The sequence below is a fragment of the Entelurus aequoreus genome, linkage group LG01, assembly GCF_033978785.1.
Source record: "Entelurus aequoreus isolate RoL-2023_Sb linkage group LG01, RoL_Eaeq_v1.1, whole genome shotgun sequence".
Classification (NCBI taxonomy): domain Eukaryota; kingdom Metazoa; phylum Chordata; class Actinopteri; order Syngnathiformes; family Syngnathidae; genus Entelurus; species Entelurus aequoreus.
This window is the reverse complement of record NC_084731.1, coordinates 47,463,542-47,488,416: the sequence shown is the minus strand read 5'-3', so window position 1 is coordinate 47,488,416 and position 24,875 is coordinate 47,463,542. Positions and strand designations below refer to the sequence as shown.

The window sequence follows — 24,875 nt, the reverse complement described above, 5'->3', positions numbered from 1 at the left end:
AGGTGTATCGGATTTTATAGACTAGGCTCAGTGCAAGTTGTTTTACTCTGTCCTCCACCCTGAGCCAGCCCATTTTGGAGAAGTGGGTAGGAGTGAGGTGTGATCTGGGGTGGAGGTCTAGAAGTAACCTGACTAGCTTGTTCTGGGATGTTTGGAGTCTAGTTTTGAGGGTTTTGGAGGTGCTGGGGTACCAGGAGGTGCATGCGTAGTCGAAAAAGGGTTGAATGAGAGTTCCCGCTAGAATTTTCATGATGCTTTTGTTGACCAGAGAGGAGATTCTGCAGAGAAATCTTGTTCGTTGGAAGACCTTTCTGATTACCTTGGTTGTCATTTTATCACAGGAAAGATTAGCCTCTAGAATGGAACCTAGGTAGGTGACCTCATCTTTCCTGGTGATAACAATGTCACCCACCTCACTGACTTTCTTAAGGTTGATGTGGGACCCAAATAGGATAGATTCCGTTTTACCCAAGTGTATGGATAGCTTGTTGTCAGCGAGCCAGGTGCAAATTCTACAGAGTTCGGCACTGAGAATTTTTTCCACCTGTGATTTGTCATTGCCGGATACCAGCAGGGCCGAGTCATCCGCAAACAGGAACAATTCACAGTCGCAGTTCGGACTCAAGTCAGTCCTATTGTTCCAATGTCCATTTCTCTGATGATGCAATTGATGATGCAATTGTTGATGACTGAAGTGTTGATACCAACCAAACCTAATCCCCCCTACCCCTCCGTAAATAATGTAAATAATTCATTGTATATACTCTGATGATTATCTTGTGTGATGACTGTATTATGAAAATAGTATATATCTGTATCATGAATCAATTTAAGTGGACCCCAACTTAAACAAGTTAAAAAACGTATTCGGGTGTTACCATTTAGTGGTCAATTGTACGGAATATGTACTTCACTGTGCAATCTAGTAATAAAAGTTTCAATCATTTAATCAATCATGCTGATGACATGTCGTTTACGTATATTAGGAACAGTAAAGGCCCTAGTATACCTAGTCACGTGTCGGAATACAAGCAATACTGCCACCACACCGCCAACCCACGACCGTCCGATTGAGGGTGTGTTATTTCTCTACGAAGAATAACTTGCAACGTTGCTTCTTGTTGACTCTTTTATTATTGTCTTGCAGCTCACACGGCAGCGTTAACTCTTACACTTCCGGAACACCCCCTTGACCGGTGTTGTGCCGGATAATGCACCCCCGGCGTAGAATGCACCCCCTGACGGGAGTGTTATAAGGCCACACTTAAAGTTTCCACGTGCAAGATTGAATCTATTTAAAAAAGTTATTTAATAAGAAGCCAAAAGTGCAAAAACAATAATGTTCGTGTTGGAATTGTGAATGAATGAAATATGAAATCCGTGCTGCAGTCTGCAGGTGTACCTAATGTTGTGGCCCAGCAGCAACTGCAGCACGGATTTCATATTTCATTCATTCACAACTCCTCCAACACGAACATTATTGTTTTTGCACTTTTGGCTTCTTATTAAATAACTTTTTTAAAATAGATTCAATCTTGCACGTGGAAACTTTAAGTGTGGCCTTTAGTTGATATAACACTCCCGTCAGGGGGTGCATTCTACGCCAGGGGTGCATTATCCGGCACACATGAACTCAGATCAATGCGCGCATATGTGGGCTAGCCACTAGGATAAAAGCCAGAAAATGATAACCCAGCAGCGATCAAACTATTTGAAGCAGTCAGAGAGTGAGGTTTACCAACATCTATGTGGGGCAGCCACTCCGGCTGTATTTGTTTATTTTGAAAATAATAATAAAAAAAATATATTTAATAGTTTTTGCATGACTGAATGGAAATTTTTGGTCCAAACAAAAACTGTTTGCTGTATTTTTTCACAAAAACAGCACAAAGTAGTTCCTTACCAGATGTAAAGCACATCACTAACCTGTATCAAGAAACTGCAAATTCAAAGTCTTAAAGTCTTTATTTTATTTATTATTTTTAAACAAGTGCTGGACATACAGGAAAAAAAAAAAAAAACACGTTTCCCTCTTGACTCTGTACCACAGTGAGAGCTAAGTGGGACAAAAATAATATCTGTCTTATACCCCCTCCTTCCCACGCTGGAGGGGATCATTGTGGGAACCTGTTTTTTTAAGATAGCCGTGACAGATGATCCTGGAACGATCCTTCCAGGAGTGCATGAAGACATGGCAAAGAAGGCCAAGAAAGTGCGTGATGACTGCAGAGGGGATTATTTCTAAGGGGAAGATATGAAACGTATATTTTGTGTGACGCACACCTCTTAACCTCAACCACAAGTAGTAGTGCACCTCATTTCTTCCTCAGACAACCACAACATCCCCTAAACAAGCAGAACAAGAATAGATTTTTTCCGTTTTTATTGTTGCTGGAGGCTCTAATACAATATGAATCATAAGCATTACAAAACAAAACAAAAACAAAATACAAAGATTCCCCTCCAAGATGGAAACAGTCAAAGGTTCCCACTGACACAAAGACAAACTGTGATCCCCCAGCAAAGACGTAGAAGTTGAGCAGAGCTGGAGATCAAATTAGGGAGTTAGGGGGGTAAACAGTTATGTTATACACAGTGCGGTGAAAAGAGGCAGGGTCATTCTTATGACGCAGCTTACACATGCGGACAGATGACAGTTACAAATGTTCCCACACAAGCCAAAAAGCCGCTCGCGTGTCAGGAAGAATAAAAGGGACAAATAAATCTAAGTTAAGGGAGGGGTGATGATGTCACATGGCTCATGTCCAACTGAGAGGCAGGAGGGTGGGTTAGATTGGAAGTAGACTGACCCTCACGCTGCAGAAGGATTGTTAACCGTCATTAAATTAATTGGAGATGAGGAGGGAGTGTGAGTGAATGGCTTCAGAGCATGTGGAGACACATGGAAACCTGACAGGAGAATGAGAGAAAAGCGAAGCGTCTTCTCCTTTTTTTCCGTGTTTTTCCCCCACAAAGACGCAAGAGTGCGGGCAGCACTGGGGGAATTGTGGCGGGAGAGGGAGCGACAGGAAAGAAACGGGAAAAGAAGGAGGTGGCGGAGAAAAAACGGACACGACGGGAGCATCTCTAGTTTTGGTTTTTCTGTTTGAGCGCCATGAAGAGTTGTTTTTGCAAAGCCTCTTGCTTCGACATGTCAGCCAGGCCTTGAACACTCCTGAGGGCGACACAAACACAAATGAGAGAGTCAAGTGTGTGCAAAACATGACACAAAAAACACACAGGGAAGACCAAGCTAATCTGTGAGAGAATAACAATAATCATCTATTACATACAGTATTTTTAAAAGTCCACACACTGCACAGAACACATGATATATTCTCAATCACTTTCTTTCTTTCTTTCGAACATGAACACACTTACATCATAATACATCACACAATTTCATATCATTTCATTTTACATCATGCCCGAAAAGGAGTAGGAAGAAGCAAAGCTTATTTAATCCTACCCCTTTCCCACTTCAAAGCGTTTACAAATATATGGAATCATTTACTGACCTTTTTATATAATAAAATAACATCTATGAATTAGTATACACAACAATTTTGTAATATGTAATTAATTAATTCAGTCATTATTAACATACTGAGATGAAGAATATCTTATTTTCAATAGGGTTGGAAGTATTTCTCATAATTCTTCTTCTTTGTACTTTGTAAACACTATTATTTTGAACCACCTCTTAAACTTTGACAGCAAAACTTTACAATTTGGAGATTTAACACATTTGTTGTGAAAAAATATGTACCACACTTCATGACTTAATTATGACTGAGTACACTAGAACGTCACCTTGACATTCTGATGTAACATGCATATGCAATTGTCCCTCGCCACATTGCAAAAGTCTTAAGTAATACTGAAAAAAAATATAAATGCAACACTTTTGTTTTTGCTCCCATTTTTCATGAGTTGAACTCAGAAATCTAAAACTTTTACTATAATGACAAAATATATATTCCTCTCGAATATTGTTCACAAATCTGTCTCAATCTGTGTTAGTGAGCAATTCTTTGTCAAGATAATCCATCCCACCTCACAGGTGTGGCATATCAAGATGCTGATTAAACAGCATGATTATTGCACAGGTGTGCCTTAGGCTGCCCACAATAAAAGGCTACTCTGAAATGTGCAGTTTTGCTTTATTGGGGTCTTGGGGGATCAGAAAAGCAGTCAGTATCTGGTGTGACCAGCATTTGCCTCAAGCAGTGCAACACATCTCCTTCATAGAGTTGATCAGGTTGTTGATGGTGGCCTGTGGAATGTTGGCCCACTCCTCCAATGGCTGTGCCAAGTTGCTGGATATTGTCAGGAACTGGAAAATGCTCTCGTACATGCCGATCCATAGCATCCCCAACAAGCTCAATGGGTGACATGTCCGGTGAGTATGCTTGCCATGCAAGAACTAGGATGTTTTCAGCTTCCAGGAATTGTGTACACATCTTTGCAACATGGGGCCGTGCATTGTCATGCTGCAACATGAGGTGATGGTCTCAAGTGAATGGCACAACAATGGGCCTCAGGATCTTGTCACGGTATCTTCGTGCATTTAAAATGCCACCAATAAAATGCAGTTGAGTTTGTTGTCCATAACATACGCCTGCTCATACCATAACCCCACCATGGAATACTCGATTAACAACGTTGATATCATCAAACCGCTCTCCCACACAGCGCCATGCCATCTGCTCTGAACAGTGAAAACCGGGATTAATCTGTGAAGAGAACAACCTCTCCAACGAGCCAGACGCCATCAAATGTGAGTATTTGCCCGCTCAAGTCGGTTACGATGACAAACTGCAGTCGGGTTGAGACCCTGATCCGACGCTAGCCGCCGACCGCATCGAAGATCGGGTGAAGTCCTTTGTCGCGCCATCGATCGCTGGAACGCAGGTGAGCACGGGTGTTGATGAGCAGATGAGGGCTGGCGTAGGTGGAGCGCTAATGTTTTTAATCATAGCTCTGACGAGGTCCCGTAGCTAAGTTAGCTTCAATGGCGTCGTTAGCAACAGCATTGCTAGGCTTCGACAGGCGGCACAGCATTAACCGTGTAGTTACAGGTCCAGTGTTTGGTTTGGTGTCTCCTGATAGTAGTATTGTTTATCTGCTGTCTATCCTTCCAGTCAGGGGCTTATTTCTTTTGTTTCTATCTGCATTCAAGCACGATGCTATCACGTTAGCTCCGTAGCTAAAGTGCTTCACCGATGTATTGTCGTGGAGATAAAAGTCACCGTGAATGTCCATTTCGTGTTCTGGACTCTCATTTTCAAGAGGATATAGTATCCGAGGTGGTTTAAAATACAAATCCGTGATCCACAATAGAAAAAGGAGAGTGTGGAATCCAATGAGCCCTTGTACCTAAGTTACGGTCAGAGCGAAAAAAGATACGTCCTGCACTGCACTCTAGTCCGTCACTCTTACGTTCCTCATCCACAAATCTTTCATCCTGGCTCAAATTAATGGGGTAATCGTCGCTTTCTCGGTCCGAATCGCTCTCGCTGCTGGTGTAAACAATGGGGAAACGTGAGGAGCCTTTCAACCTGCGATGTCACGCTACTTCCGGTACAGGTACAGGCAAGGCTTTTTTTATCAGCGACCAAAAGTTGCAAACTTTATCGTCGATGTTCTCTACTAAATCCTTTCAGCAAAAATATGGCAATATCGCAAAATGATCAAGTATGACACATAGAATGGATCTGCTATCCCCGTTTCAATAAAAAAAAATTCATTTCAGTAGGCCTTTAACATTCAATTCACAGCAACAGCTCTGGTGGACCATCTTGCAGTCAGCATGCCAACTGCACGCTCCCTCAACTTGCGACATCTGTGGCATTGTGCTGTGTGATAAAACTGCACATTTCAGAGTGGTCTTTTATTTTGGGCAGCCTAAGGCACACCTGTGAGGTGAGATGGATTAGCCTGGCAAAGAATTGCTCACTAAAACAGATTTAGACAGATTTGTGAACAATATTTGAGAGGAATATATATTTTTTGTATATAGTAAAAGTTTTAGATCTTTGAGTTCAACTCATGAAAAATAGGAGAAAAGACAAAAGTGTTGTATTTATATTTTTGTTCAGGGCATATCTAGTGCTTCCCATACAGTTATTTAAAAAAAAAAAGTTAGATTTTTTTTTTTTAATACGTTTGTTTTTTCACATTTCGCAAGATAACACTTCACCTTCCAGGTAATATAGGTGCTGCAATCTCATGGCAATCATGTTCCACAAAACATTGACTACGTTATTTGTTCTGTAGCTAGCTAGTCACCACACATGCAGGCACAGTGCACAGAGTGCAGAGAGCAGCAGACTGAGTAGTAGGAAGTTAGCGTCAATATTAGTTTCCACAGAGTTTGGCTGTAAGCAGAAAGGCATTTGCTCTTTTATGTAAATGTTGTTCAGTTATGATCTCATTTGTTTAAAACGATTGGGATGTTAGTTTTTGTTAGCCTGTCAAAGGGCGCATTCATTAACATGTTATCACTAAACTAGCGGCATAAATGCCAAGCACAAATCGACTTTAATTCATTTAAAAACGCAAATACAAGTTTTTTGAGGTCCAAACTGCGTTGCAGAACCAATTAAACACATATCCCGAAGTACCACTGTGCTTGTTGAAGAATGACTGTGGGTGAGAAAAGTTATGTTCTCCACGTTGTTTTGCACTGCAAATCATGATTTAAATGTACCAATCGATGGGACACCGATCAGCATTGGCAGATGTTAATAAAGTATGTGATTGCCATTGACGATTGAGGCTTTTTATGCCAATCAAAAAGGCCGATCTTCTCTGGCTGAATCTGTATTTGTTTTCAGTACCCTGACTGACAAGAGGCTAATTATGTGTCTGTTTTTCTTAATGTTTACAAAACCAGATAATTCCCTGGACACAGGAGGACTTTAAAGGCCAAAAACCAAAATATTTAGTAGATAGTAGTTTTGAATGTTGTTTAGTTATTGTGTACTATTTACCTGGCTTTGCTTAAGCAATTGTATGTTATAAAAGAGATTACGGAACTAGTTTAAATATTGTGTTGACATTGGTAAACTGTCAATAGCACTCACCATAAATACATTGTGAACGTTACAATTAATACATGTGATGGTATCGACAGATCTGATAGATGATCGGTATCCGAATCGGCATCAAAAAACCCTGATCGGAAAATCCCGAATTCCAACATAACTTGTCTGTTTGGAGATACGCTCGTCGGCTGTACAGCATCCAATTAAAAGCCAGCTTCCTTCGGCAATTTTGTTTTATGTGAATGATTTTTAGCCCCACACTTTGCCAGAATAAGGAACTAGCAAATGAGTAATACAAATCAGGATAATCTGCTTTGAATAATCAGACATAGTAAATCACATTAGCTTGTGACTTTCCACTGGAATGGGTGAGATTTAGTAAAGAAACAGCAATATTAACAATGTCCGCAAGCTTGCCCTTTTTGACATTTTTCACACACGCGTGCAACACTCCCCATGCCACAGGCTGTACCTCCGACCCTAGTCAATGAAGATCTGACGCTGGGTGAGGACCTGCGACAGCTCCTTCTGGAGCTGCCGATACTTTTGGTTATCGGGCAAAGACTCAATAGATCTAGAGCACAGAGAAGAGGTGAAGGGGGGGAGGGGGGAAGGGCAGACAGGTGATAGAGATGGAAAATAAATTTATATGGAAACAAGGGAGGAAAGGGTTGAAGAGAATGGAAGGGTATGCTTTGTATACAGTAGTGAAAAGATAAATAAATTATGGTTTTGGCAGCATACTGGATTGGCAATGACAAAAAAATGCTGAATGTTGGTGCTTTTAAATTGAAAGTGCACACATGTCTCCTTATGGTTTCTTACCTAAGTCCGTTGACGATGTCCTTGGTCTTCCCAAAGTAGATTTCATTCAGCGTGGAGCGAATCTTGTTCTCCATGTCCTGCAACAAGCCATTCAATACTTAGCAGGAGCGAGTCACAGCTTGCAAAAAAAAAAGTCCAAAACATAAGACTGACTTCAACCAGGCGGCCAATGTTGGCGATGTGGGGTGACGACTCTCCGACCGTCTCGTCCTTCTCCATCTGTGAAGAGGAAGCAAAGTCAGTTGGTGAGTGGCAGCAGACCAGCCGGTTCACTCGCTGGAGTTTGACACCGTACTTGTCTTGTGAGGCTGCCGCCCAGGTTCATGGTGCCGGAGTCGCACTTGGTCGTCTGTAGCCACAGCATGACGGTGGAGGTGAGTTTGTAGTGAGCAGTCCGTCCGCTGGACTTCTCCTGCAGGCATCAACATATCATTTCATTAAGGATGCATCTCTGACATCTGGATGCTTGTTTTGTATTTTTCTGGCAAATCTAAAAGGGACCTGAAGATGTTAATTTTATTGGACCCACCTGCACCTCCACCACATGGATGGAGTCCCAGCACCCCTTGATCTTTTTGAATCCATCCCCGGCCTTCTTGATGAGAATAACTCCGGCAAAGCCATGCTCCAAATCCCAAAGGTACACTGAGGACACGCCACCCTCAAAGTACCTAAAACAACAAATAAACAGTCATTACACAGGTGTGTGTGTGTGTGTGTATATAGGTGGGTGTATGCGCGACACTGTTTCAGCGGCACTCACAGGTCTCTGTACTGGTCAAAGGCGTTATTGGCGTCTATCTCCAGCTTCCTCAAGCGAGATGAAGGCATGGCACCGTCATCAATAGGAGGGTCGTACTTATTGCTCCATGGTGATCTTAAGTGTCAGGAAGCACAACAGGTGTAAAGCGCTGAGTAAAGGTGTAATAGTACATGTATTCATACTTGGATTTGTCAATACACAGTGTTCAGTTCAGAAATTGAGGCATGGCTAATTCCCAACGGCGTGCATATTAATTGGTGAGGCACAGGAAGTGTTTATTGCGGTAATGCGTTTACTCAGCAACCAAATTGTAGAAAGACCATTAGGGGTATCCAGATCCGACTTTTTCACTTGCGATACAATACAAATATTGGAGCCTTGTTTATTTGGCCAATACCAATATTGATTCGATATTGACACGGACCATACATACTGCTCTTATTTTGTAGTGTGGAAATTTAGAAAAGGCTTTATCAAATGAAATTACTTAAACAATGAATAGTATGTATAGGGATGTTACAATATGAAAATTTCACATTGTGGTTATTTTGACCAAAATTTACACGGTATTGTTGAATGTTGTTCTTAAAATATGTACAGTATACGCACACAAAAATATTTTACTAAGTTTTATATTAGGGGTTAGCTACGAAGTGGAGCCATTCCTTGTCAGATGAGGAAATTAAATTTCTCACCAGCGGCGCCAACACTAAAATGTGTGGATTTAACATGTTCCACATCGCTATATGTAAACTGAGGGTAAGTGAAGAGGACATATTTTATTTTTGACGCCATATGATGCCATCAGCAGGTGAGTCATCGTGACATCTACACAACTGTAAGTTAGCTTTGCGTATTTGCTGCTTCTACCGCACTTAAACAAATTATGATGAAGGAATGCATCATAACTCCGTTTCACAACACACATACATACCTGATTAGCCAGGGGCAGTACACTGCAGTGTCCAGTAACCAGTAAAAATTTCGGTCACACTGGTGGATTGTTTTTGCGAAAAAGTTACTGAACCGATTCCAACTCACTGAATTGTTTCGGATCTTATCGTTCTATAAGAAAATGAGATTAACCCTGAATCGTATCGGTAACCACAAATATCGAGTGAATCGTTAAAACGAATTGTTACACCCCTACTAGCGTGTGTGCTTAACTGTTTTGTAATTGCTAGCTCCTAGTAGCCTATTGCCTACCATGTTTACCTTTTATAAATGTGACTTCCTGTATCGGAGTGCTTATTTTGCAGATTTTACGAGTGAGCTGCAATATTTTGCTTTTTTTGCTGATATTGGACTAGTATCTGATAGGGACACCCCAAAATAAAATAAACAAAAAAAAGCAGCAGAAAAAGAAACAGTAAAAAGGTATACTGTCATGACAAAAAGCTAACCTGTGAACGCAGGGGAAGCAATACAGTACTTTCATACCATACACATGAGTCTAATTCATGTCTAAACAAGACTGAATTTTCATTTAACATCAAGAATCCCACTCAACATGCTCATATGCACATGCACATATCTCAGATTCCAAGATACGTTTTAAGGTCATTTTGCACTCAATGAGTGTTCTTGTTTTACGCCTGACCCCGGGTCGCAATTACAGAATCTACCTGTAGGAGTCACCATCCCGATTGTAATCACAGAGGAGATAGTCTTTCCCCATTGTCTTGTCCTGGGCAATCTTCAGGGGCTGGTCCACAGAGGAGAGAAGGTCCTCACACAAACTGGGCACCTGGACACAAAGACAGGGAGAAACAACTCAGCAGTGTTTTTGTTTACAAAGACAAAATGACAATTATAAAGTTAAACTCAAGCAACAAGATTACAGAGCATGAGAGAACGCCTCCATTTAAGGCTGACATTCCAGCGTGCCTAATAGGCGGACGAGAAATAAAATACCAGAAAGAAACTATGTTGAGGATAAGGGAGTACAAATGACTTCTCACAGACTGACATGGGCCCACAATGTCCACTGCATCATTGCACAAACACAAAAGAGGCCCTGTTTTACTTTAAAAGGATCCCACATTCCCTCACTGCGCATACATCTCGAAGTAGGCTGTGTGTGACAAGAAAAGGGCAGTGAAGGAAAGGTAAGTAAAACAACAAGAGATGGAGCCGGCATAGTGCCAGACAGCTATGTTGGCACACAAAAGTGATTGACAGCATGGCTAATAATCACTAACTACCGTACACAGGGAAGTGTGTGAAGTCGAAAATGAGATAGAGGCGGAAGGCGAGCAAGTGGGGGGGTCTAGGTGCAATTACATTGGCATGAATGCTTGATTTAGATGTGTTTGTTTGAATCAGCAGTAAGTGCTTTGGTAAAAAGCATCAAGCACTTTCAATAAATGATGGTAAAACAGTAAATTCTTTATGTTTGGGGTCCTCTTTTTATTTTTCAAAATCAGCTTTATTGGCCACATATGTTCAACACACAAGGAATTTGTCTTGATAGACTGTGCTTTCTTTGTTCAATGTAAACAATAAATATTAATAACTAAAAACAAACAAGTGCTTATATACCAATTATGTGTAAGGCTAAAAAGAAATTAGTGCAGTGGTGATTAGAGCAAAAAAAGATGACGTGAACACGAGTTAGTACATCAGTGACATAAGTTCCAGAGTTGTTTCCCAGCTTTTATCAGAGCGATCGCCTGGGGTAAAAAAAAGTTCTTATGATGGGTTGTTTTGGCGTACCGTGATTTGTAACACTTCCTTTGTTTTACCCACATCACGGCACAAAATATAGATTCAGATTCTTACTCCTATTTACGTATTTATTCTTGAATCTGTTTATTTAGTTTTATTTTTTTAATTAAAAATGACAGTGGTACCTCAACTTACGAGTATTTAGAGGTACGGGCCGTCTCTCGGTTTTTCTTATGCTTTAAATTGAAGCAATGATTGTCCACAGATTGACACAATCCTGCACATCAACTGGAACTGAGAAAATTAGTGCAAAGAAAAAAAAGGTGGACCGAATCAGCGAAACAAACAATTAAAAAACATTACCGACCGGTTAGCTGATCCGGGCCGCAGCGCGTCAGTCCGAATTACACTAAGGACGGACAATCATGAAAATAATATATATGTTTTATTCAAACATATGTGAGGACATGTTAGCATCTACAGTTTGTATTTTAACGCTAACCAGTTGTTTGTCCAAATATTAAACAACCAATAAAATACATTTTCAAAGGTGTATGTGTTAAATTGTTGAAATTATTTATTTGACAGGGACAGTACAATTAAACATTGCTACTCATAGGTACCAATGTCGAAGTACATACGGCTTATAGCCACAGGCTAATTTGGAGCCCTCGTCCCTGGTTAGGCTTTTAAAGAAAATTTAAGAAAGGTGAAAAACACATACAAAATAATTAAGTTCAAAATAAGAATACATTAAAAATAATTTCCCACCTTTTTGTCCATACTACAAGTACATTCTCACTCAATGTATCATACTAAATGAGAGTATTTTTGTTTGGTTCTTTATATATTATCTAATAACTGCTTCATGTTCATCTGGCGACAGTTACATTTTTTTTATTAATTACAATATAATAATTTATTGGATTTTGTACATATACAAATAAAAAATATATATATTTTTTTTTTTTCCTCCTCCAAACAAGTAACCCACAAAAATAATATATATATAAAATGTTAAATAAATAAAATAGTAAACTCTAAAGAAAGAAACCCAAAAGGTACAGGCCAATATTGACACCAAGCCACAGACAACTGCACTCCTGAATGTCCCCAACACGGTGCAGCAATACACAAAAGCAGACAAAAGGCTAATTAAGTATCTACCTTTCAATTACTTTTCAGTCGAGGTTAAATTTGAGATCAGTCTCTTTTACATGTTTTAGGAAACCACCCCATACTTCCTGAAACTTCACAAGACAACCATTCAGTGTCAAACAAATTTTCTCGAGTTTGAGAACATACACAACATCTTTAATCCAGCAGGCGTGGCAAGGAGGCGCTGTTGCCTTTGAATTTAACACAATGAGTCTTCGAGCCAACAAATTAGGGCTGGACAATTAATCTAATTTTAATTTGTACTTCTATTATAGCAGCTTGGTTATTATACAGGTTACAGAATGAAAATGAAGTATTGTTGGCAATTTTTGCATGCATTTTTCAGTGATTTAGAGGCAGAATGGATTTCTTCCATTAGCTGCTTTGCTAGCCACCAAGAACCAGACGATTATTACAGATTAGAATGCAATAAAAAAAAGACGTAGGTGTTCTTGTCTCTCATAACATTGTGAACAATGTGCAAAATGCCCAAAAAGTGCAATTTCCCTTTAAGGTAGAAGAGCTTGTATATATATACAGTATATATCAAATACATTTCATGATTAATCTAAATGTGTTCATAATTAGGGGTGAGCCGCGCCACCCGATGGTGGAAACTAATTTCAGCCACTTGTACCAGGATCCCAGTGAGGTAAAAAAAAAAAAAAAAGAGGATTTGAAAATATTAGCTGGGGCTCAAGGAGGCCCTTTTGATGGTCACCACCCCCTGAAGTTGAAGACATTTTACCATTTTAAGATGCTTTGGAAGGCATTCGTACATAGAAACATTTTGTAAACATACAATCTAAAGAAAATAGCGTGTATAGTGTGATAGTGTATATAAGTATGATATATCAAGTTGAAGTTCCATCCATCCATCCATTTTCTACTGCTTGTCCCTTTTGGGGTCGCGGGGAGTGCTGGAGCCTACCTCAGTTGCATTCGGGCGGAAGGCGGGGTACACCCTGGACAAGTCGCCACCTCATCACAGGGCCAACACAGATAGACAGACCACATTCACACTCACATTTATACACTAGGGCCAATTTAGTGTTGCCAATCAACCTATCCCCAGGTGCATGTTTTTGGCGGTGGGAGGAAGCCGGAGTACCCGTAGGGAACCCACGCAGTCACGGGGAGAACATGCAAACTCCACACAGAAAGATCCCGATCCCGGGATTGAACTCAGGACTACTCAGGACCTTCATATTGTGAGGCACATGCACTAACCCCTGTTTCACCGTGCTGCCCATATTGAAGTTCCAAATAAATTTAAGTATTATGACATCATTTTGGTAAATATTGTAATTGTAAAATCTCAAATATTTTGTTGATCTAGTGAGTCCCTTAGTAAGTCATGAATGTAAAATTGCATTCATGGTGTCTGCTACAAGGTTTTTTTATTACAAGTAATCTCAATAAATCATGGATTTATTGAGATTACCATAAAATGGCCAAAGTTTTAAGGCAACTTTGGCCATGCAGTACTAGATCTAGTACAAGTTAGTGGGTTTAGTATTAGAAATCCTGATTAAAAACATGAGACATAAAATCTACTTGTCAACAGAAATATGCCATATTATTACTTACTAAGAGTAGTAACTAAGGCCTTGCCGATATATCAATTTTATAGATATGTGAGTTTTATGTTGCAGACAATTAAACAAATAAAAATAGAAAATTCCCCTCTTGCCTTGGCATACTTTTTGCCCCTCAGAAGTTTCCGTAGCTTGTGCCGTACCCTTACTTCCTTAGCGGCCCATCTACTGTAGCAAAACATGGCTAATGCTTACGCTAACACCAAAGAGTGGTGTCAGATCTTTGGTTTTGCGGTAACAGGTGTGGAAGAAATGACTGCACGCTGCAAAGTTCATTTAAAAAAGGTAGCAAAACAAAAAACTTAATTCTCGCATCTGAAACCGAAACCTCCAGTCAAGTGTGGGAAAAACTGTTTACGAGGCGAACAAGACCGCAACAACAAACAAACTACAAACTAAAAATCAGTGAAACATTTACACCATGTATGTATGATACCACTATGTATGATGAGAAAGAAGCAAAGTGGAAGAACGAACACTAAAGCAGTTGCTCTGCACATTGCTGAGGTGTGTGAATGAAAAAGCCTGTGTTTATCCACTTACTGAAACAAAATATAGTCCATTATTTGCACACAACTTACAATAGAGCTGCAACGATTAGTCGACTATGTCGACAAATGTCAACAATAAAATTTGTCATCGACAACTATATTTGTCGACAATTGTCGTGACGTCATCACTTGTGTTTTTCCGGGCGAAAATGGGTCACTTTCAAAAACAACACCAGTGATAACATGTAAAGTTTGAGGATCTTCCCTCTTATTCTTGTTAAAAACATGAATACATTGCTCATTTTGCAAAGCGGACCTTGTTTTTATGGCAGTACATCTGTGATACGCGAGTATTTAAAGCGGAGACATGATGTCGGACAACCTCGGTAAGAGTGTTAGCTTCTACCTTGCTAGCTAGGGAACAAGAGTGATACGAAGTTGTTTGAAAAATAACTATAATTTTAGCCAAACTCAGCGGGCTAAACTTTGTCTACATCAATTCAAGTATGTTTTAAAGCGGCATCAATTTGCAATGCCAAAAACAAAGGCACTTTAACAAACACACAGAGAGAGACCTACAGTCACCAATGCGGATGCATCATAAGAATAAACATACAATCTACTAAACAGCCAACATTTTAAGTATTAATCAAATATAGAATGCTACACATTGAGTCTATTTGCAATGCCATCAAAAAAGGCACTTTAACAAGTGCTTAACAAAAGCTTTAACACAGACAAACACACGCAGAGACACCAATGCGGAGATATTATAAGATTTAACATACAATCTATTAAATAGCCAACATTTTAATAATTATTCAAGGATATCATTCCACACATTGAGTATATTAGAGTGCTAAAACTGACAAGAGTCAATCAATAGTCAATATACCAGTGTGCAGCTTTTTAAACATCACAAAATGCTTATCTTTTTGAGGAAGTTAGAATTTGTGTTTTGTTGTTTATTTCTTTTTTTTTATGTCCTGTCCAGCTTCTCAGGCGAATCATGTAGTTGATATAGATGCCCATATCGGCTGTTCAGATTTACTTTACAAAAGAGAAGTGTAAGATACTTCTCTTGTTGCCTTATTTGTATTTGACTTTATTAAATGTATTTATATTATCATTTGGTGCAGCTGGGCCAGAGCAGGAGAGGATAGAAAGAGAAAAAAAGGAAGACAGAGGGGGAAATTGTGGGGACAAGAGGCGGATTAGATAGAGAGACAAAAACAACAACAGCAAACAACAACAACAATAGAGCAACATCAGCAAATAGGATATGTACAAATATGATGGTAAAAGTGATAGCAAATAAGCAGTTAGCGAAATAAATAATAATACAGAAATGACAATGAGCATTATTACACTACAAATGGAGCAATACAAATACCAATAGAAATAGCGTTATTGATAATGAACAATACCAATAATGTACCTCTATTATCAACAATACAGTTGTTCAAATGCAACAATACATATACGTAATGATAACTACAGATACAAAAGAATGCAGAAAAATAGAGGGGAAGAAAGAGAAGCAACCTATATTAACCTTGTAGATTGTTATAGTAACAACAGGGTAAGCTTCATCAGTGTGCCATGTGTTACCCAGTTTCTCCTAGAGCAGACCTGGGCATTCTGCGGCCCGCGGGCCACATCCGGCTCTTTGTGCGTCCCTGTCCGGCCCGCGTGAGGCCAATCATAAATTACAAAATACATTTAAAAAAGGGGGGGAAGGAGCCTGAGCTAGTGCGGGAGGTGGAGAAGTTCCGGCTAGATATAGTCGGACTCACTTCGACGCACAGCAAGGGCTCTGGAACCAGTTCTCTCGAGAGGGGCTGGACTCTCTTCCACTCTGGCGTTGCCGGCAGTGAGAGGCGACGGGCTGGGGTGGAAATTCTTGTTGCGCCCCGGCTCAGAGCCTGCATGTTGGAGTTCAACCCGGTGGACGAGAGGGTAGCTTCCCTCCACCTTCGGGTGGGGGAACGGGTCCTGACTGTGGTTTGTACCCACCCTTTTTGGATTCACTCGAAGGATTACTTGAGAGTGCTCCCCCGGGTGATTCCCTCGTTCTACTGGGGGACTTCAACGCTCATGTTGGCAGCGACAGTGAAACCTGGAGAGGCGTGATTGGGAAGAATGGCCGCCCGGATCTGAACCAGAGCGGTGTTTTGTTATTGGACTTCTGTGCCCGTCACAGATTGTCCATAACGAACACCATGTTCAAACATAAGGGTGTCCATATGTGCACTTGGCACCAGGACACCCTAGGCCGCAGTCCCATGATCGACTTTGTAGTTGTGTCATCGGATTTGCGGCCTCATGTTTTGGACACTCTTGGTGAAGAGAGGGGCGGAGCTTTCTACCGATCACCACCTAGTGGTGAGTTGGCTGCGATGGTGGGGGAGGATGCCGGACAGACCTGGCAGGCCCAAACGCATTGTGAGGGTTTGCTGGGAACGTCTGGCAGAGTCTCCTGTCAGAGAGAGTTTCAATTCCCACCTCCGGAAGAACTTTGAACATGTCACGAGGGAGGTGCTTGACATTGAGTCCGAATGGACCATGTTCGCGCCTCTATTGTCGAGGCGGCTGATTGGAGCTGTGGCCGCAAGGTAGTTGGTGCCTGTCGTGGCGGTAATCCTAGAACCCGTTGGTGGACACCGGCGGTGAGGGATGCCGTCAAGCTGAAGAAGGAGTCCTATCGGGTTCTTTTGGCTCATAGGACTCCTGAGGCAGCGGACAGGTACCGACAGGCCAAGCGGTGTGTGGCTTCAGCGGTTGCAGAGGCAAAAACTCGGACATGGGAGGAGTTCGGGGAAGCCATGGAAAACGACTTCCGGACGGCTTCGAAGCGATTCTGGACCACCATCCGCCGCCTCAGGAAGGGGAAGCAGTGCACTATCAACACCGTGTATGGTGAGGATGGTGTTCTGCTGACCTCGACTGCGGATGTTGTGGATCGGTGGAGGGAATACTCCGAAGACCTCCTCAATCCCACCAACACGTCTTCCTATGAGGAAGCAGTGCCTGGGAAATCTGTGGTGGGCTCTCCTATTTCTGGGGCTGAGGTTGCTGAGGTAGTTAAAAAACTCCTCGGTGGCAAGCCCCCGGGGGTGGATGAGATCCGCCCGGAGTTCCTTAAGGCTCTGGATGCTGTGGGGCTGTCTTGGTTGAGAAGACTCTGCAGCATCGCGTGGACATCGGGGGCGGTACCTCTGGATTGGCAGACCGGGGTGGTGGTTCCTCTCTTTAAGAAGGGGAACCAAAGGGTGTGTTGTAACTATCGTGGGATCACACTCCTCAGCCTTCCCGGTAAGGTCTATTCGGGTGTACTGGAGAGGAGGCTACGCCGGATAGTCCAAACTCGTATTCAGGAGGAACAGTGTGGTTTTCGTCCTGGTCGTGGAATTGTGGACCAGCTCTATACTCTCGGCAGGGTCCTTGAGGGTGCATGGGAGTTTGCCCAACCAGTCTACGTGTGTTTTGTGGACTTTGAGAAGGCATTTGACCATGTCCCTCAGGAAGTTCTGTGGGGAGTGCTCAGAGAGTATGGGGTATCGGACTGTCTGATTGTGGCGGTCCGCTCCCTGTATGATCAGTGCCAGAGCTTGGTCCGCATTGCCGGCAGTAAGTCGGACACGTTTCCAGTGAGGGTTGGACTCTGCCAAGGCTGCCCTTTATCACCGATTCTGTTCATAACTTTTATGGACAGAATTTCTAGGCGCAGTCAAGGCGTTGAGGGGATCTGGTTTGGTGGCTGCAGGATTAGGTCTCTGCTTTTTGCAGATGATGTGGTCCTGATGGCTTCATCTGGCCAGGATCTTCAGCTCTCACTGGATCGGTTCGCAGCTGAGTGTGAAGCGACTGGGATGGGAATCAGCACCTCCGAGTCCATGGTTCTCACCCGGAAAAGGGTGGAGTGCCATCTCCGGGTTGCGGAGGAGACCCTGCCCCAAGTGCAGGAGTTCAAGTACCTCGGAGTCTTGTTCACGAGTCAGGGAAGAGTGGATCGTGAGATCGACAGGCGGATCGGTGCGGCGTCTTCAGTAATGCGGACGCTGTATCGATCCGTTGTGGTGAAGAAGGAGCTGAGCCGGAAGGCAAAGCTCTCAATTTACCGGTCGATCAACGTTCCCATCCTCACCTATGGTCATGAGCTTTGGGTTATGACCGAAAGGACAAGGTCATGGGTACAAGCGGCCGAAATGAGTTTCCTCCGCCGGGTGGCGGGGCTCTCCCTTCGAGATAGGGTGAGAAGCTCTGCCATCCGTATCTATGTCGAGTGTGCAATACAACGGTGCGGCTTTTGTTTTGAAAAGCATTATTTGTATTACTTTCGTGTGGACGTATGCGCGTGTGTGATTCTGAGTGAATGTGAACAGCGGCAATCACAAATTACAAAATAAAGTTTAAAAAACATCTATGACGTGTGTGCAATACAACTGTGCTGCTTTTATTTTGAAAAGTGTTAGTTATGGGCGTATGTCCGGATGTATCCTGTGAGTGAAGGTGCACAGCGACAAGTGATGAGACGCACAAGTGATGAGACGCTAAAAAGAGAAAAGTTGATGTCGAATGCCGTGTTTTCAACAAGACATGGACTGCCAAGTATTTCTTTACAGAAATTAAAGGTAAAGCTGTGTGCTTAATTTGTGGTACACAGGTTGCTGTGTTTAAAGAATATAATTTGAATCGCCACTACACGACGAAGCACAAGGAAAAGTACCGGAATCTGTCTGATGAAGCGCGCGCGCAAGGGAGGCTGGTGCGTTGATGGTAAAACTGCAAACCCAACAAGGACCTTTTGCCATATTTCACACCCCCAGAGATGCAGCCGTCAGGACAAGTTTCGTCATTTCTCACAAAATCGCCAGAAAAAGTAAGGCGTTTTCTGACGGAGAGTTTATTAAGGAGTGCTTATTGGACTCTGTTGCGCTGATAATGCCCGGAGACTTTGACTGTTTTTCGCTGGCTTTGGATGAGCGCTGCGATGTACAATACGTGACACCGTTTAGCTGCTCATCTTCTTATTTGGGATAACTATAGACTTTCAAATCACGAAGGAGCTGGCAGCAATGCAGTCAATTAAAGAGACAACCACAGGTAATGACTTGTTCACATAGGTAAATGCGTGTTTGGACATGTTAGGACTGAAATGGGACAAGCTGACCGTTGTGACAGTCCAATCCAATCCACTTTATTTATATAGCACATTTAAACAACAAAATGTTTCCAAAGTGCTGCACAACAATATTAAAAACAATATTCAAATATTATCCTTAGCTCCACCAATGACTGAATAAAAACAAAAAATAATTACATATAAAACCAATATAAAATAAATATGATTAAAAACGATTTTTAACAACAGATGGTTGTCCAAATCTGACGGGGAAAAATGTTGGATAATGCAGGATAAAATGACAGAAATTAACCCTGTGCAGAAATGGACATTTTTGCATTGTATTATGCATCAGGAAGTGTTGTGTTAGACAGTGTTAAAAATAAAACCATCAAAAGCAATCTGCTTTTGTATAAAGTTAAGTTAGGTTAAATGAAATTATTATTATTATTATTATTATTATCATCTATCTTACGGTATATAAAAAATAATATTGAGCAAAATTTAATTGAAATATTATATTATATTATTATTGTGGCCCTCCAGCAGTGCTCGGGTTGCTTATGCGGCCCCCGGTAAAAATTAATTGCCCACCCCTGTCCTAGAGCAACAACGTTAATATATGTTTGATGAAACGTGATTATGTGCATGAGTGTATGTATGTATATGTACAGAATGTGTATATGTGTTTGTACAGTGAATGTATATGTACAGTATGTGTATATGTATGTTTGTACAGTGAATGTATATGTACAGTATGTGTATATGTATGTTTGTACAGTGAGTGTGGATGTACGAACTTTGAGTATGTAGGTATGTACTGTATTTGTGTATGTATGTGGTAGCGTAGGTACCTATGTATGTATGTATGTATGTATGTATGTATGTGAGTATATGTGTATTTGTATGTACAATATATTTGACTCCCAGTGTGTGTGGGAGCCAGAGTACGGCCCCAGCCACCCAGAGAGCCCAACCCACAAACAGCAGGTGTGGCTCCCAGGAAACCAGGGACCACCGGCTCCACGCAGCCAGGCCGGTCAGCGACAGGAACCCCAGAGCCCACCGTGCCGCCCGTAAGAGCCAGCAGCAGGCCGCAGACAGACGCGCCCGGCAGAGGACAAGGCACGAGAGAAGCAGGGGACCCCCAGACCTCAAGCCAGCGAGAGACCACACCCCACACGGGCAGAAAGGCGGGACGCCCCGCCCGGGGGGCCCAGAGACTCCCCGCAACCGGACGGGAAGACCGCCCCCGCCCCACCAGCAACCAGGCCCCCACGAGCCCAATCCCCCACCCCCGGAGAGCACGGCGCGGCCCGCCCCAGGCCACCCCACCCAAGTCGGCCGCCGCTGTTTATTTCAATTACTGCTATTTTAACTGTTTTATTGAATACATAAACAAGGTTAGTTGTTTTTTTTAGCACTTTGCCTATCCTTTCTTTTAAATTGACAACTTTTTATTAGTCATTTACATTTTTGTTACAGCTGAATGAGCAGCAAAGTTACAGTATAAATAAATATTTAATGAATGAACTAGTCATCTTTGTTGTTCGTAAGCACATACCTAAAATAACTTAAGCTGCATTTAGAAGTAAATGGAAAAATTAGAGCCATTAAATATGTGTACGTTTTATTATCTGATTAGTGGACTAATCATTAAGAAAATCGTTGACTAATCGACTATCAAAATAATCGTTAGTTACAGCCCTAATGTATAATACTAAAGTTGTATTTACAGAAGTATTTTATTCAACACAGAAGTTTTCATTATATTAATCTCAATGTTGGAGATAATTATCTGTTTGCATGCAATGTGGAATGCTACATTTTTGTGAACAGAAGTATTGTATTCAAAAAATAAGTATAGCTTTCTAGAGGAAGCTCTTGATTTAGTTCTATTAAAATAAATCCATAAAAAGTAAAATTTTTATCTGGTCTGAAAAGAAAAACATTATTCAAACTATAATTTTGCTAAGAGTAACATGCAATGTATGCAGTGTCATTTCAATCTACTAGTTTTTGATCAAAGAAACAAAGGTTTTGAATTATCTGTCATTTGTACTTAATGGCTTCTTTAAAAAATTGGGGGAAAAATCGTTAATAAAATTTATTGTGAAAACATCTGAGATTTTATTTTTAGACCATTTTGCCCAGGCCTAGTAGTACCTTATGAAAATGACTCACAAGGCAGTTTGCAGTTTTCTTTTCTCAAATATTTTCTTCTTTGCATGTTTGCTACACTCCCAATGCAGTTTCAATGACCGCCATAGTTGATCACTTACCCATTGCAAAAACTGCCAAGTGCTTTCCGCGGAACTTGTGCTTGAAAATTAAAGCGGGCATCCGTTGACTTCTTTTTCTAACAACGACCAATTCCAAGAATTCTTTATCCCCACATCTAATCGAAACACTGTTTCCACAACATGTTGAAAAAGTTGTGAGCTCGCCAGAGCGAGCAATGATGAAACACGTATGTATTATTTCAAAACAAAATCACTACATAATATTTCATTTTGAAAGCCCTTATTTCAACTATTTTCCCTAAAAGTCACATTTAGGCTAGAATGTGTGTTTTCTTCGATTACCCGATTTATCGAATAAATCAATCAATAGATTCAGTGTTTCCCCAAGATTGACCTACTCAGTGGCCTAGTGGTTAGAGTCCACCCTGAGATCGGTAGGTTGTGAGTTCAAACCCCGGCCGAGTCATACCAAAGACTATAAAAATGGGACCCATTACCTCCCTGCTTGACACTCAGCATCAAGGGTTGGAATTGGGGGTTAAATCACCAAAATGATTCCCGGGCGCGGCACCGCTGCTGCCCACTGCTCCCCTCACCTCCCAGGGAGTGAACAAGGGGATGGGTCAAATGCAGAGGACAAATTTCACTACATCTAGTGTGTGTGTGACAATCATTGGTACTTTAACTTTAACTTTGCCAAGATACATGTGGCGGTTGGGGCATGGTTAGGGGCGTGGTAGGGCCATGGTCACCTTGACATCATTACATAATTTGCTATGATATTGTTTTTCTTTATAAAAGGCTAAAAAAATGTATACAAACATTTTTTTTAAATTGTGAAATAATTAGTATCAACAAATTTTAAATTGTTGCTGCTTATTGTACAATGTACTTTGTTGGGAATTTTTCAAGTGTCTGAGACTTTTAGTGACTTTTTTTATTAAAACAACTAGCAACAAATTTAGCATCTTTATCTAGTGTTGTTATAGAATGTACTCGTGTTTAGAGACTCTACTTCTGTCCCTCGATGTCCGCGGCGAAAGACACGAGCTGCAGCGAGCATGAAGTCACACTTGCTTCGTGCTGCTGCTCTAGTTGGACTTCTTCTTAGAAGCCACCACTGTCATCTTAATATTGCATTTTGTAGATCGCTGTCAAGAGGTACATCTGGGATATATTAAAGTTTGTCCACATTCCAGACATGCTAACTACGCTCCGGACAATCGCGTGCCTCTTGTTTACATCACACCATCCAATTTCAGCTGTGCTGTTTTCGGTGATCAAAGTCCTTTTTCGGTGCATAACTAGTCAATAGTGTGCAAACAATAGACTATATATATATATATATATATCCATTTATATTGTAACGATCTGCTCGTGGTATTGTTTTATGTTCATGTGGTTTTGATTTAATGTTAATTTTTCCAATGATCACAGTCCGTGCCTGAAAGCGGACGGGTGGAGAATGAAGAAGTGTTGCTGTGTGTCTGGGGAAGCACCAAGGCGAAAGTGTTTGCACAGGAAGTAAAACCTGTTGGAATTGTGCCAGTTGTTATCATAAGATTGGCAATATAGGGTAAAAATAGTGTCAGACTTCTTCTGGAGGCTGCAATACATTATACTACTTTAATTTGTTTATACATAAAAAAAACTTTATTTCCAAGGTATGGCAGCGATGGATTTTTCATGGCAGTGCGCCACATTCAGTTAAATTAAGGGTAACCTTGAGATTACTCGATTACTAAAACGATTGTTAGCTGCAGTCCTAGAGTGCAATATAACCAACAACAGTTACTTTTGTTACACTTGGAGCAAAGCGGCTAGGTATTAGTGTGTTTCGAATGAGACATCGGACAAGACCACCACAGTCGGACTCCAACTCACCAGGTCAATGAGGTCACTGAGGTTCTTTTCAATCTGCTGGGGAGGCAGACGCCTCATCAGGTCCAGGGCACAGTCCAACTGCTGTTCACTCTGAAATACACACACATACAAGTGGCTCGGTCACATTTGTTCACACAAGTTTAGACAATTTTCAAAACACATACTAGAGTTGAGAGTGAAGCGACAGCACCTCTGCTGGTTGCAGCCAAGCAGTTGCTTTAAAAGACAATTCCCTGCACACAATCTACCAAATTCTTAAGAATAACTGAATCAATTATTAGGCCCATAACTCCCTCAATAGAACAAAAGTTAGCTAAACCTAATTAGCATTTTGAATTAGATGACTTTGTATTAGCGGATAATCGACATACTATTGACACAAGTTCATTTCCAGTCCAGCACTTGTGTTGTCATGAGAGTATTTTCAAAGATAAAAAAAACCAATGTGTCGCTTTCGCTGTTTGTGTTTACTCATAACATGTTTTTGTTATTGATGGTGCAAAGCCCGAATGCAGCTGAGATGGGCTCCAGCGGCCCCCGCGCGACCCCGAAAGGGACAAGCGGTAGAAAATGGATGGATGGGTGCAAAGCTAATGTGTATAAACTTGGCCTGTGTATTTTAACCGAGCAAAATCTAGGTCCTTTTTTGGTCACATTTGTATTTGTTTGCAGATGTTTGTTTTTTAAAGTGGTCAAGACTTCTTATAAACCACAGTTCAGCTTTCTTGTTTATGCTACCTAGTCGGGATGTCAGTGTCTTCTTTCCAAGTTTTGTCTTTTGCTCGCATCAAATATGAAATGTATTAATTTTAACAGCAGCAACACTTCTCTGCACTTAAAGTATGTGACGTACTGTATATTTTGCCAACTCTTTTTTAGTTTGAACATTTACGATTGCTGTATTTGTAAATAACGAAGAAGGTCTTATTACTGATGAAGCAAATGTGGCATGGTGAAAATTCAGGACAACCTAACTCCTAACTGTGTCACCAGGAAGTAGCATAGACAAGTGGTTGTGTTGCAGCTTTTAAAGTCTACTGGAAAAGTAGAGGGGAGTACATAGCAGAGCCTT

At 41.3% G+C, this 24,875-nt stretch overlaps 1 protein-coding gene across 2 annotated transcripts in view; it reads right to left on the bottom strand.

The window, feature by feature from the left end:
• Positions 1-2,366: 2,366 nt before the first annotated feature.
• The window catches only part of capzb (capping actin protein of muscle Z-line subunit beta), a 33,717-nt gene continuing 11,208 nt past the window's right edge, over positions 2,367-24,875 (bottom strand). For both annotated transcript variants that reach the window (XM_062053450.1, XM_062053441.1), the window contains exons 2-9: positions 23,804-23,893; positions 10,263-10,384; positions 8,638-8,751; positions 8,404-8,545; positions 8,170-8,286; positions 8,028-8,093; positions 7,875-7,951; positions 2,367-3,175 (exon numbers count right to left, since the gene is read on the bottom strand). In XM_062053450.1, the coding sequence (XP_061909434.1) occupies positions 3,088-3,175; positions 7,875-7,951; positions 8,028-8,093; positions 8,170-8,286; positions 8,404-8,545; positions 8,638-8,751; positions 10,263-10,384; positions 23,804-23,860 (783 nt within the window). In that variant the 5' untranslated portion in view covers positions 23,861-23,893 and the 3' untranslated portion in view covers positions 2,367-3,087. The remainder of the gene's footprint in view (positions 3,176-7,874; positions 7,952-8,027; positions 8,094-8,169; positions 8,287-8,403; positions 8,546-8,637; positions 8,752-10,262; positions 10,385-23,803; positions 23,894-24,875) is intronic.